General features: G+C 41.5%; 1 protein-coding gene across 1 annotated transcript in view; it reads right to left on the bottom strand.

The window, feature by feature from the left end:
• Positions 1–15,200, bottom strand: part of gpr179 (G protein-coupled receptor 179) — a 34,531-nt gene that overhangs the window by 8,343 nt on the left and 10,988 nt on the right. Inside the window, exons 3-6 of the mRNA XM_008284251.1 lie at positions 8,624–8,720; positions 6,979–7,199; positions 5,578–5,646; positions 4–113 (exon numbers count right to left, since the gene is read on the bottom strand). Coding sequence (XP_008282473.1) covers positions 4–113; positions 5,578–5,646; positions 6,979–7,199; positions 8,624–8,720 — 497 coding nt within the window. The remainder of the gene's footprint in view (positions 1–3; positions 114–5,577; positions 5,647–6,978; positions 7,200–8,623; positions 8,721–15,200) is intronic.

Here is a 15,200-nt window from a genome sequence, read left to right as displayed (position 1 = left end):
CACCTGTACATCTTCAGCGTGACCGTGCCGTAGACGATGGAGAAACCGAGCATTCGAACCCAGCGGAGCAGAATACACCTGAAGGTGCTCGGCTTGAAGTACAGAATGAAGACCTGCAAAGACAGAGAGAGACACTTCGTGAGATTAAAACCACGGCAGCAGTGTGGACAACGGTTTCTGTATCTCAGCTGCATATACAGCAGAAAAAAAATGTGGTACTGACACTGGTTCTAGTTAATACTAGCTCTGCTACTATGACTATCTGCATGTTTGTTTATTACCATGTTAATACCAGCAATAAACTAACTAACATCAGTTGTGCTTGCATGGCTCTTCCTGGCTCCAACACCATTGTTTCCTATTGTCTGCAGGGTGTGTGTCACAACTGAGCAGAGGGTGGTGCAGAGTCTTCAAGTCAGCTACTAACCAGTTTATTAAAGTTAATACACAATGAATCCATCATTTTCTCTTTTCAGTATAACTCCACTGGGCTGCATGGACACACACTCTATGTATATACTGTATTTATACAGACTTTTGGACCAATAATTAGTATCAGAACTGTTTACTCCATAAAAACCTGATCAGTATGGGCATCGGCCACAGATTTACAGTAGCAGCCAGTTACACATCACAACAACATGAACTATTATTAGCACTACTGACACTGATCTGTTTCAGGAACCAGTTCTAGCAGTTGTAGTGATACTGTTGTTACAGGTAGTGCAACATGTAGTAATAGAACATAAATAATTCAATGGCGACATATTTGGCGAACACAGCAGTCATCCACAGCATCATGGGTTATTTGGTTGGCTGAACTTGATTAGATTCTTCGTCACACCCAGAACCAGGAATAAACACACATCAGTACCACGGCCATGCTGGAGAAAATGTGGAAATATGAATGTAAACTACTCTCATGGATTTTCTCCAAAAATCATGCACTTCTGGGAGGTTGTTCATCAGATAATCATTCAAATTCTGGGCTTTAATAAACCCAAGTCATGTGTATTACTGTATCTGGGAAACATGTCGGGTGATGCTGTATTAAAAGAGGACAGATATTTACTGAAAATGACGTTAGCAGCAAGGAAATGGTCCAAAGCAGAACCGCCGACACAGCAGGACGGGCAAAACATTGTGAGTGACAAACAGATAATAGAACTGTTGACCCAGAAGATAAGAACTCAACAAGAACTGTGTCGAGAAAATTGGGAGAAGTGGACTGTTTATACGACGACAGCATGAGGACAGTTATACCGAGAACAACTTGGGAGCAAATTGTAGAGACACGGCAATCCACTGTTCTTGTTCTTTCGAGGCTTTTTTGTTTGTTTGTTTGTTTGTCTTCCTTCTGTATGTTCATATTTGCTACATGTTCTTCAAAAAGAAGCAATAAAAATAAAGAGTTTAAAAAATAGAACATAAATAATTCATCAATTAGGTGACTGACAAAAAAACAACTGATGAATATAATTTTCACTGATTGCGCTTTTTGCCCCATATTGTACACATTCATCTGCACATCAGTCACAATCTGCTGCTTCTCTTTGTTGAAAACAGAGGAATCGGAACCAAAGATGCATCTCAAAGTTTGTCAGAACAAAATAGTTTTACAATTGTTTCTGACTCCTTCAAACTGATCAGTTAACTCGTTATTATCTAAATTCCTTCATCAACACTCCTGGTACTACTACTGTACTTTTTACTACGATCACAAGCAGCGCTGCCGTTGTTTTACTCGTTCTAATTTTACACCCAACGGCACGTCTCGTCAGCATTAATGCACAATTTTGTTTTCAGCACATCACGTTCAACAACAGGTTGTACCTTCACCTCTGTTCAGTACGTAACAGTAGAGTAGATGACTGTAATCCAGGAATTAAAGCCTATTCAGCTGTGACAGTCAGTGTCAGTCACTCTGGATAAGAGCATCAGCTAAAGCCTAAAATGTGAATGCAACTTTACATTGTGTTCAAAGCACTCGTAAAGGATAAACTGCTCAGAGAGAACACGTAGAGAATCAAAGACGACGTGCAGTAAACCTCTGGAGGACGGTGGGTTTAATCAGCAGAGATGGCGGGCACTCAGAGGCAGATTGGGGTCTAGGTTATAGATGCAGGGGCGAGCAATCTGATTGGTCGATCTAAAGCTTCATTAAGTGAGCAGAGCAGGAAATGCCAGTAACACCAGTGAAACTAAAAGCGTTTAACGTTTAACCAAAGGAAGTTCTCCAGGTTTGCCAGCTCATTCCAGTGGTGAGGTGCATAGTGCTTCCTGTGACCTCCTTTATTCGCTCTGAACTGAACTAATCTCTGCAGTTCAAATAATAAGGCTTTATACAGGACATAAGGACATTTGTATGCTCTAATCCAACCTTTTCATATGACTCACATCTTCCTCAATATTAGCAATTCAAAAAGCTGATTGATTAATAAACTAGGTGTCAGTTTAGCTTTTAATGTCCTAAAAAGGAACCCTGAGATGGTTACCTTTGGTGATGCCCTGACTTTTCTCCAGCTCAACCAGCAGATGCAGTTTCCAATTACACTGACTCAGACATTCATGACCCCCACAGCACTGCCACTGACTGCTGGTTACTTGGTTTTGAGTGAAATCTCTCCACAAATACTGGACGTGGAGGCATGAAACCTGGTGCAGACATTTACAGTCCCCTACCGATGATTTGTAATAAGACCCTCTGACTTTCCATCCTGCCAGTGAGACTTTAGTTCTGTTTATTTTGGACAGTTCATAAATCCAGATAAATGGCAATGTCGTAAGCTTCAGCCAACAGACAACCAAGCACACTCACATTCACACCTACGGGCAATTTAGAATCACCAATTAACCTCAACATGTTTCTGGACTGTGTGGGAGGAAGCCAGAGAACCCGGAGAGAACCCACACTGCATGGGGAGAACATGCAAACTCCACGCAGAAAGATCCCAGGTGTCCTCACCGGCATGCGAACTGGCGACCAGCGACCAGATTAGGCCACACATCAAAGTTTAAGGAGCTACTAATAAACAAAAGATCCCCAACTAACAGCAGATTTCTAAACATGGAGACAGGATTGGTCAAGACCTGCTACTAGGTCCAACCTAAAGAGATTGTCGGCTACAGACATTAAGCCGATGTGTACAGATGCCATCAGATTAACGGAAAGGAGTGCTGAAAGGGGCCTTTGTGGATCGTTTACCGGCAAAACAGCCAGATGTTTACTAAGGTGTTGATAGAGACCAACAACTGAACTCAAAGTGTGTGATTTCTGAACTTAAATTTGCTAGTGGCCAAAACACAAGATTTGTTCCAAAACTGCTGGACTTGTTTTCTGTAAGTTCATCATACTAATGTAAAACTGCAGTCGACAGAAAGCTCGAGGAGACAACAGTGACTGTGGAGATTTTGAAATCCTGCCAACCGTAGCTTTAAAATGCTGTTGTGTGCATAAAAACTTGAAGAGACGTACTAAATGTAAGCACGGACAAGGTGCAACGATGGAAACATGCAGCTTCTGTTTCTTCCTATTAGCATGCCCCTGACATAAACATTTGCTGGTGCATTTGTTGGATAAGGTGGATTTGGGAGAGGAGCTGAATGCGGTTGATGTGAATTGAACTCTAGCAACGAGAAACATAGCAGCACAGAACCGGTCTTGGGTGTGTTGGTGGTTCCGTCAAGAACATGCTGTCTGGCAAGTGATCTGTTTGTAGATGAAATAGAAAGAGCAGCCCGGTGACGCCCCGGTGAGATGAGAGAGTGAACTCTGACCTTTCATCTCAGACTCTCAGAACTACAGTCGGCTCCGTGGGCTGCAGTTCACCTTTGAATTTTACCAAACAAAACTCTTCCACCGCGGTTCCAAACTGACGAGAAGTTTCACCTCATCTCCTCCGTACCTGTCGCGTTTTTACGTCAACACAGCTGACTTCACAGCTTTCATTTCATAATTGCAGCACAGTTTGAATTTGTTTATTCTTGTCTAATCCTTTGTGCCACGCTGCATTTTGCTACACACCAAACATCTGGATCCTAAACACCTGCAGTGTGCTCAGAGTTTATGTTTATACTGCGTCATACAAAAGGACATATTTTCACATATTTTAATGTAGAAATCAGATCAAAATCTTATCTGCACCTCGTTGCCTTTTATCCAAAGTAACTGCACAAACATGTCACTGAATTTCAAAAACACAAAGATGCATTTTGTGCATTTCGTAACTGAATGGAGGCAAATGAGTCTAAGAAATCTGGTAATCCTGAATCAAACACCTGTTTTCTCTCAAGGCAAGATCCATGTCGCACTTGAAGAGTTCATTTTGCAAAAACAGATAACTCCATTTTTGTTGATTTTCAGGAATATTTTTTTTGTTGTTGTTTGCTTGAGATGATATCAATCAACCTGAAGCTGAGTGGATTTGACTCAATAGAAATAACAAATATAGAGATAACTTATTGATGTTGTCTCAGGTAGACGATGGAAAAGTGGGTTTTGTGAAGGTTTGTGAAGATGGAGTTCTCTGTTTGTGCAAATGAACTCTTCACTTGATGAACCATCAAAAAATATCAAGAAAAAAACTGAGTTTGAAACTTTATCAATCATCCAATTTTTATTCACTTCACAAATGGGTAACTGTCTCTCAGTTTAACCAGTAATCGCTCACGTTTTGGTTGTTGCTTCAGTAATTTTGAACAAAAATAAAAATCGACTCATTGACTGTGCCATGAGCGCCCGGGGGAGCAGCCTACAGCCAGTCGTGGACCAAGAAGCACATTATGGATTAAGTGGTGCATCTGACCGTGAAATACTTTATCGGCTGCATCATATCGGGAGATGTATGTAAACATTAATCATAGACTGGAGCCACAGGTCGATGGGTTCTTACTGCTGGTCTGAGAAGTCGCCTTCAAATGCCTTTTTCAGCAAGTTACAATATCAAATCCATGCCTCAAAGTGTAGCTTCACAAACGCTACTTGTGTCATTATTACCTCTGATTTTTAGTTTTTAAAAGCTACAACAATACAACTAGCAACCGTGAAGGTCTTTTCTTCAGCAAAAGATCTGAATATTCCCTCCAGTTCTTATCACCTGCTAAATATACAACTATTTAATGCCTCGATGATGCTGATCACTTGCTATATGACTGGACAGTTTGCCACCAGTGTGCAGCCCATGAGCATGCTCACACACAAACACATCACATTAAACTAAATCAATGATCAATAATGTGCAGCAGCAGCTCTTTGCGCATTGAATCACTCTGCAGACACGTGCTCACATCGACCGGCGCTTTCAGATGGATAAAAAATCACGGCCGACTCACATTAACGCCTCTTTAATTGGTAAAATGAATCGAAAGATTGATTGATAATCTATGACTGGAGCAGAAGGACGTTATGAAAACTGTCGGCTCTGTTCCCACCCACCCCATTACACACACACAGGCGTGCCCTCACCCCATTCACCCGTCCACAAATCGTCCATTATGATATAATCCCGGGCGCTGTGCTGTGCAGTGATCTGTAAAGAGCTCTAATCTGCAACACTCTCGGCTCGCTCAGAAACTCACCGGGAAGTAGAGGAGCAGGGAGCCGAACAGGATGGTCTCCAGCAGCAGGAGGCCGGACGCCCGGATCCTCTGAAGATGCAGGAGGAGGAGGAGGTGGAGAAAAACAACAAGTATGAGATGCTGTAGCCCCAGAACATATATATATTTTTAAAAAAATGCTATTCTACATATTCACATTGGAGGGCCACATTCCCACCGCACTCTCATTACTTTTTATAACCTCCAAGTACCACAAGTCTGTCGCTGTAAGCACACACAATATAATCTGAGCTATAGTTGCTTGATGCTAACGATATGAGCACTGTTATCTGCTCAGAGTTTAGAAAACCAGTATTCTGGGAAGTATACACATCCTTCGATTAAGTACCAATGTCCCAATAGTCCATTAAACATAAATAGCCCATTGAAGAACAACAACAACTAAGATACTGCATACCGTCGTCCTCAAGACTATTCATACCCTCCCATTAAAGAAGGAAAACAAACAGTTGTCACTGAAATAAGCTGACATTGACAAAAGTAATCATAAATAAAAATGTAATAAACATCATGGCATTGCTTTTGAATTGTGGTTAAACAGAAAAACAAAGGAAAAAAGCATGATGGGACCTGTAAAATACTATTGTCCGGGACAGTTTTTTTTTTTTTTAATTATTCTTTTCAACCACAATTCAAAAGCAACGTCTTATTTCACTAAATTATAATTGAACAAATTTTTATTTATTATTGCTTTTTTTCAGTTTCAGTTACTTGAGTGACTATTGTGAGTTTTTTTCTTTTCAGGAATGCTAGAAAGGTTGTGAAGTGTAGCGAAGCCCGAGTATAAAGTCGAGTAAATTGTATATACAGTCATGACTTGACATTATGATCCTTGACAATGCAACAGCCTTTATTATCCGACATAAAAGAAGGTTTTACATTTAGTGTCGGATTATCGAGTCACGACTGTACTCAAGTAAAGGGTTGGCACTTAAGTATAGTGCTTCAGTGAATGTACTTAGTTACATCCCATTACTTAAGAAAATCCTGCATCATGTTTGTGCTGTTTAGAAAGACTAATTCAATTATCCCTCTGTGAAAACATATCATCCGTCTGACCGTAATGTAACAAAGGCTAGCTTGGAAAAGGAGTGTTCTTTAAGCTTTCTATGAGTTTCTGCTTCTTCTTTCTCACAAGAAACCACCTAAATTGATTTTGCCGTTCTGTGACATCTGTGATTCATAGTGGAACTCTGACTAAAAGTCTTATGTAATGAAAAAAGAACATTTCTGCCAAATAAACACGGCATCATTCTTAACACAATAAATCATGGCTCGGTGCTGGCAGCAGCCCTACTGTCGTCCTTCCATCTAAACTCCATCCATATGGGGGGCCACGCAGAGCCACAGGACCTGACTCACCCGGTTCCGACGATGCCGGTAGGCCACCAGCATGCTGACAAAGATGAGGAGCATGAAGACCCCCTGGACGGCCAGCACGCCGGTCCTAAGGAGCCAGTCCTCCTGCACCCAGCAGGGGGCGCCGTCCTGACAGCTCTTGCAGCCTGGCCAGCATGGGAGACAGATGGGCATGTTCGGGAAACACATAGCGCCGCCATCGCTCCTGTTCACAGGGCCTCCATCTGCATCCCACACAGATACATACATACATCGATCTTCACGTGGCTTCACACAAACCCATGAGACGACCTCAAGTTACCTCCACAACCCACAGTGCTGTCAGCAATATGAGGTTTCTGAAAACAAGAGGGTTATCATAACGTCTCTGAAAGATTGATTCTGAATGGCAGGCAGCAGGGATCCAATGATTCCCGGTTGGCTTACAAGTTACGATAAACCAACTCCCTATATTTGTAGGCAGGAAGCCTGTGAAGGATCCAGTGCAGCAATGACTTTAATAAACTAGTGTTAAGAGTTTCAAAATGTAATGTGTCCAGCTTCTAGGTTTGAAAAGTGACACCAGCACAAAAAAGTGTCTCAACCTGCATTCTTTCTAACGGTCAGCAGGGGGCGACTGCTGTGGTTGCAAAAAGAAGTCTGATTGTACAGAACTCTATGAGAGGCTTCTCACTGGATTTGTTGCGCCACTAAACATTTCCTAATGTGTTTGTTTTCTCAACTGCTTGATTAAGGATTTTTGGAGTGCAGCATGACATTTACTTTTGCACATTTAGAGTAAAACAGATAATAAAACAGGGTATGTTTTGTCTGTCAAGATTCTCAGTCATCCAGGTCATGGTTATTCTCATAGATTAGTCGTAGCAACTGGACTTGCTTGAGTTCCTTGAAGACGTTCCACCTCTCATCCAAGAGGCTTCATCAGCTCTGACTGACTAGTTGGGAGTTCCAGATATCCTAAAGGAGCCATGAACACCTGAGTTTCAACTGAGGGTTTGTTGCTCCTCCCCCTCGTTATGTGAGTCGTTAGTGCTCCCCCCGCCACAAAGGGGTTCGTTAGGGTCTTTTGTGGCTGGGTGTGAATGTAGGTTCATCTTCCTGGGGAGAGTTCTTAAGACTTAAGATTGATTTAATTTCCAATCAAACCACCATCAGACCACTAACTGAACTAGCATCAGCAGCCAAGTACTGCCTGTGCGTTCCGGCCACTTCCACCCCGTCGGAGCGCTCCCTCGGGGGTTCAAGTGTCTCCCGAAAGCGCAGAATATACGAATATTCATTAATTGGGCCCAAATATCCAGAGACCAGAAAGTGCTATTGGGACCAGCCCTACTAGTTATTATAACAACTATGAACAATAATTAACAACTAATGAGCCTTCCAGCATCAAGCCCTCCTCGTATCTGGACCTCCGTCTTGACAATCCAACAGCCTTGCTATCCGACATAACAGAAGGTTTTACATTTAGTGTCGGATTATCGAGTCACGACTGTACTCAAGTCTTCATGAGAAGAACCACATTTAATTAATTAGGTATTTAATTTCAAAAAATCTTTTAAGCCTTAACAGAGCTGTGAGGAAGACTAAACAGCTGAGGCAGCAGAGGGTTGTTGACCCTGCTGTGGACAGATGTTGGTGGGTGACTTACCGGCGTCCTCTGGTAAGATCTCTGGGTTGTAGTATCCCTCTTTACAGCGGCAGCAGTACTGACCAAGTCGAAACCCCTGGCCTGGAATGGGCATGCACTGTAAGAAGCAGACAGTATTTGGTTTTTAATCTTCATTTTACCCAATGGGTTCTTGAAAACAACAGTGAGTTTTTTTCAGATTGTCTGGTCATAATCATCATACAAAGCTGATGATGATTGACTTCCTTCTCTTGGCTGCTTCAGTGATCTTACATGTGTTTGTTCACAGACAGTAATCACATCACAGGAACACTTTCAGATAAAGCACCGTTTATAAAAGGTTAGTAAGTTGTAAATAAATAGTTTTATTCATTGTTCATAAACAATTCTACAAATTCTTTATGTAATAGTTAAAGGCCATTAAAGAACTTTTGGGTTGCCCAGTTGTGGTCCTTAATCTCTCATCATGACTCTTTGCTTGTTTCTTTTAAACTCTTTAATGATTTACAGTGATCCTCTAATGGACTGTTTGATCACATGTCTTCTAGGAGCAGATTTTACAGTCAAATATATTTAAATATGTCCATTTACTGCTTTATAAATTGACTCTGACTAGCTGCTGATTTGCATGCAAAACTTAAAATTGTAGGTAAGTAGGTAAATGGGAAATATGTGGGGTTTTAAAAAAAAAAAAATTATTAAATTAGCTCAATAAGTTAAGAAGATAGCTTTGCAATTGTGCTATTTACATAAAGACTTGTAACACAGTGTGTTTTCTGGTCAGGAATAAAGCAGTTATAAGTGTTTGTACATGACTGATGCATCGGCCTATGTTGGGTTTTTGGTATCACATTTGCAGCAATAAATATTACTGACATTAACTGATTTCCAATGAACGTCTAGCAAAATACATCCATCCATTGTCATCATCTATACACCGCTTAATCCTCGGTCTATCCCAGCCGGCTCAGGGCGAAGGCAGGGCTACACTGAGAGACAACCACTCACATTCACACCTACAGACTACAATTTGGAATCATCAGTTAACCCCAGCAGAACGGCAAGAACCCACACTGGAGCTAACGAGAACATGCAGACTACACAGAAAGATCCCAGGCTAAGATTTGAACCCAGCACCTTCTAGCTAAGCGGCGACAGTGCTAACCACCTCACCAACGTGTCGCTGTTCCTGCTGAATCCCGTGAGGCGGCGGTGCCAACAACCACCGTGCAGCAAAAAACAGTTCAGTTTAGAACTTGATTTTGACTTGATCCAGATACCCTGCAGCCAACTTGTCATGAATTTGTTTTTGAAGAGCAGTATCTCTCTAAATTTAGCCACCTAAAATAAGTTATTATTAAATGCTTATAGCTGATCTATAAAGGATTATGAAATGATGCAAATACATCCATTAATCACGGCTGATCATAACTTTATAAATTATGCTGTATCAGAAAGTGGTACCAAAGTAATCTTCTGCTTAACTACGGACATCATCATGGAAACGGTGTCTCCTCCATCCTAATCTAAGAAAAAAATTCCATTTTAGTTTTAACCAGGAATGATTTTCACACCTCGTTACACAAAGTCCCACTTAAGAACTGCCCAGTGAGCAGCTCAACTGACTGCTGCTGATAAGGAAGGCCTTCTGCACTCCCTCCTATCAAGGAGCTCACAGTTTTAGAGTTTTAGCCAAACTGTTGCACAAGTTAGCTTCAGGAAACATGACACAGAACACAACAAAGCTGTGTGCAAGTACTGCAAGAAAAAAACACAGTCAAGTTGCTTCAAAATCTTACACACCTACATCCAAGAAAACAGCAACAGCCAGTAGCAGAGCCGGATCACTGGGATAGTGGATTCCAGGCTGAGACCCTGATCCACTGGGGTGTCTATGTTTGGTCACCCACTTTTATCATTTGCTTAAAGATGCAAGGCTGTCACGTAGAAGTACATCCATCCATCCATTATCTATACACCGCTTAATCCTCACGAGGGGGGCTGGAGTCAGCTGACTCAGGGTGAAGGCAGGTTCACCTGGACAGGTAACCAGTCTATCACAGGGCTACACTTAGAGACAGACAACCAAGCACACTCACATTCACACCTACGGACAATTTAGAATCACCAATTAACCTCAGTATGTTTCTGGACTGTGGGAGGAAGCCGGAGAACCCGGAGAGAACCCACGCTGCACGGGGAGAACATGGAGACTCCACGCAGAAAGATCCCGGGTGTCCTCACCAGGACGTGAACCGGCGACGGTGCTAACCACCGAGCCACCTTGCAGCCCTCAAATACAAGATATTAAGCTTTTTTTGTGACCGTTTCTTGATTAGCAGCTAGAACAACTGCTTGATTGTAGTTTTTTAAATTGTTGCTAAAGCTCATGAAATAATAAGATTTTAAATTACATAAAATAAATAGTCTACATGGAAGACTGTTATGTCAAAAGTGTCCTTGTTCTGTTCACCTAGTGGAGACATCACATTGTGTCCATCCAGCTTTCTGCTTCTTTTGTTAGTCTGCATGTTCTGGGCCAGTTTCCTGTTGTTCACCAGTTTCCAAAGTAGGATTTATCCCAACAGTCTTCAAAAGTCTGTACGAGAGCTTCAACTAAATCCACAGCTAGATTCAAATCATGCACAATTTAACTCATACACACGTACAAGCCCATTATTTACATACAGAAACAGATTTTTATAGACTTTATAACATAGCTGGCAGAACTACTTGGTTGTATGTGTTTGAACAGCTGTGCTGGTAAAATGCATATGTATGGGAACGACTACTGTACTGTCCTCTAATCACAACGGTGGTGGTTCGATCCCCTCCACAGTCCTTGGGCAAGACACTGAACCCAGAGTTGCTCCCGATGGCAGGCAGCACCTTGCATGGCAGCTCTGTGGCCATTGGTGTATGAACGGGTGAATGAGAACCACATTGTAAAGCGCTTTGAGTACGACTAAGGTAGACAACGGCTACATAAGTGCAAAACATTTCCCATTCTAGAGAAACAATACGAACCGGATGCTACTCCAGGTGTATAAGTGTGTCGCCCTCTAACAGACGCTATTATTGTTTAGCCAAACTTTAGCTTGTGGTTGGCTCCACCCCTGCTGACGTCATCTCTTCTCAGACAGAGTAGACCTATAACAGTGTTGACTCCAGATGTTGATTCCAGATGTTAAAACTCTTAAATGTAGCACGCGTCTCGGTTAGAAAACGCCTGCAGCATTTAAGTTGTTTAATTTAATATTTCTTGAAGTGGCAAGAGATTTGAAACAATCTGGTCGTTTTATTATTCATTCCAACAAATGCATACCAGTATCTGAACCAGTGAATATGCCATGAGAATGTTACTGTAGAGAAACACAGTAGATTTAAGACACTGATTTTAGTGTTACTACTGAATGTTAAATAAATGTTACCTGGACTCCAAATTCACAAGTTTCAGTTCACAGTGCAAATAAATAAAAATGTCACTTCTGAAGATAGATAATTGTGCACAAGCGTGTTTAAGAAAGGCTCGTTAATCACATCATCACAGGGATACATGTGATAGTTGATCGTGATATCCGTTTTGTATGACATGGTGGCAGCATTAATGTGGACAGGACATACATATAAAACTAGATCATGTCTAAATAAAGAGAAAAGGCAGAAATGATTCCCCAAAGAAGCTGTTATTTTAGCAAACCAAAACACGAGCCTCTAGTGAAGATAGTGTTGAACTGGGAGGACATGAAGCAGCAGTGCTCTTTGGTCTAACAGCACCTGAGAGAATAAAGGTTAAAAACAGGGTCACATTACTCTCTCTCACTCTGTTTTCCTCTGATGTTGGCTTCAATTTAGCCGGTCGGGGATGAGAAACAAACACACACACACACACATGGCTCGGATGCTCTGTGTGTTAATCTAAGTTAAAAGCTAAATGGATACATAATGCCTCTACTGAGAGCATTATCCTTTCCTAGAGAAATCCTGTTCCCCAGCACACACACACACACAAACACACACTGGCTCACATATGTATGTACAAACTCACAACCCCCTTATCAGATGCCCAAAGACCTAATGGCACTGGTTGAACATTAATGCCATATGGATTAGAGGCAGCAGTCGACTTAATTCTCTTCGTGGTCGCATCTCGATTCAACAGATAGTCGTAGCAAATCAGTGGATTCGCTCATCTGTCATGTTTAAGTTGAAACTGTGGTTCATCCTGTCAGCCACTTCTGAAGCTTTACGGCTCCATGGCCGCCTCAAAGCCTGTTGTTTGCACCAGTGTTTGGATGATATACATTATATCATCACGTGTACGGTACTGGGTCTCAGTAACTGTCACTGTCCACTTGTTGAAGCAATTCTGCACCTTTTCAGATGTTAAAATAACAGCTGCATGATGCTAGATACTGATATATAAGTTTGTTGCACCACCAGCCAATGTCAGGTTTATGCCACAGCAACCCTTAATTAACAGCACTGGTATTTACCAAAACCTCTTTCTATGTTCTCTAATGGTTAATACACCAGTATGTAGAAGCTCTTTCACTGAAATGATATTTTTAATGCTGAAATATAATTATTATTGTTATCCATGAATTACAAAAAAACTGAAAAATTAATAAAACACATTAATATTTCTTGACTAAGATGTTAAATTATAGTTATTTACTTGTATTCCTCAACAGAAAAGATTGTTGTAGAGGTTGATTCATGTCTGACTTCTCGGAGACGCCCAGTGAGCCGCCTCAGATTTGGGTATAAAAAGTTTAAAATCCTCACTCCTGTTCAAAACTGTAAAAAAAAACATCAAAGGCTAACTGAAAATGAAAGAGTTGCATTAAAGCACTTCATGATGCTGGATGGTCTCTGAGACAAACAGGAGAAAGACAGAAAGTGTTCTCACAGTGTGGTCAAGTATGATTTGGAGTCAACAGCTGAGACTGGTGCTTATAAAATGCACCAAGGAAGAGGCAGGAAACGGAAGTTAACTGAAGCAGACGTCAGACAGCTCAAGATTTTAAGTACTAGAGACAGAACAATGAGCACTGCTGGTGTTCAGGCAGAGATGAATGCTTCTAGATCAGTCTGAGAAAGTAAAAACTTGATGTTTTCTCATTTTTATGGCAGGTGGTATAATGCATATATATCATTATGCACACAATTTCTTGCTATTTATACGTTCTGTAAGCGCGACGTTGAAAATCAAAAGCATTTCTGGTCATTTTGAAGCGTAACTATGAAAGGAAGGTGGGATTAAAAGCTGAAATGCAACAGGCACATTTTTGAACAGTTTCTTCAAGAAAACATCGACAATGTTGTATTGGATCGTACGAATGAAAAGTGTCAAAAATAGTAAAAAGACAGCTAGAAAGAGAAGTACAAGGTGTGATCAAAAAGTTCAGATACTGTGCTTACAAAATCAAAAACCATTCCTGATTTGATTTTGGCCACCATCCACTGCTCAGAGTTACACTGCACCGCCTCGAACGCTCACTGCAGCTTTGGTTGTGTAAACATGTCGAGCATGTCAAAGTGGTGACCCTTCAACCTGAAGTTCACAAAGTCACGGGGAGCAGGACAGGGGAAGAGTTGTGATTATGTTGTTATTCCCTGTGGTGTGGCCAGGCACACAGCACGTTGGAGTACTCCCTTACCATCGCACCATAATTCGGGTCATTTTTGCTGAATGTTCCCCCTCAGATCCCTCAGGAAGCTGCAGTAGAACATTGTTCTCACAGCCGTACACTGTGGGATTTACTTCCAGGACACAATCAATGTTGAAGAAAACTACAAGCATGCTTCTGGTGCGTTCCTGATATGATGCACCTTGTGGGGTCTTTACAGTGAGCTGCTCCACTGCAAAAACGGTTGTTTCTTCTCTTGGTGGTAGCTGCAGACCCACCTCTCATCACAGCGATAGTGGTCTTCAACAATAAACGCTTTCTCATTTCAGCCACTGACTGACACGGAATTTGCCGTTTTCTTTTTTTGCTCCGGTTTCAGGTCCAAAAGGTGTAACACAGGTTCTGCTGTTCATAGCATGATGTCATGTGGTCTCCTGACAGTTACTGTTCACGCATGTTGCATGTGCATAACTGTGACATTCTCCATTGTAATCCTCGTTCTTTTGCTTTTTTTTTTTTTTTTAATTTATTACTTAACTATTTGTGACACTTTTCATTTGGACAACCTAACACAACACTATCATCGCCTCCCTGGAGAGGCTGTGTGAAAATGTGCGCTATTATCACAGACTGTAAGCAACATCATGTCTCTGTCTGCTTTGCAACAGCTTCATGTTTCATATTTAATTCGGTCGGATAGCATGTCTACAGAACTGGTTCTGGCAGACCATAACCTGGCCTTAATCTAACATTGGAAAGATCTGAGGGGAGGGTGTTGCCAAAGCTTTCAGATAGGACAGAATATTCTGGCACCTTAAAACTACATTCAGACCCTCGTTAGCACTGTGACAAAAAACCAAAACAAAACACCATGATCGCATTCAATTCAGTCAGGCTGCTGTTGGCCAGAACTAGTATCATCCAGCTACACAACATTACATGACAGAATGAGGCATGAGATGAGA

This window comes from Stegastes partitus, unplaced genomic scaffold (assembly GCF_000690725.1).
Source record: "Stegastes partitus isolate 25-593 unplaced genomic scaffold, Stegastes_partitus-1.0.2 Scaffold352, whole genome shotgun sequence".
NCBI lineage: Eukaryota > Metazoa > Chordata > Actinopteri > Pomacentridae > Stegastes > Stegastes partitus.
The sequence above is the reverse complement of the archived record's forward strand: the minus strand, read 5'-3'. Positions and strand labels throughout refer to the sequence as shown.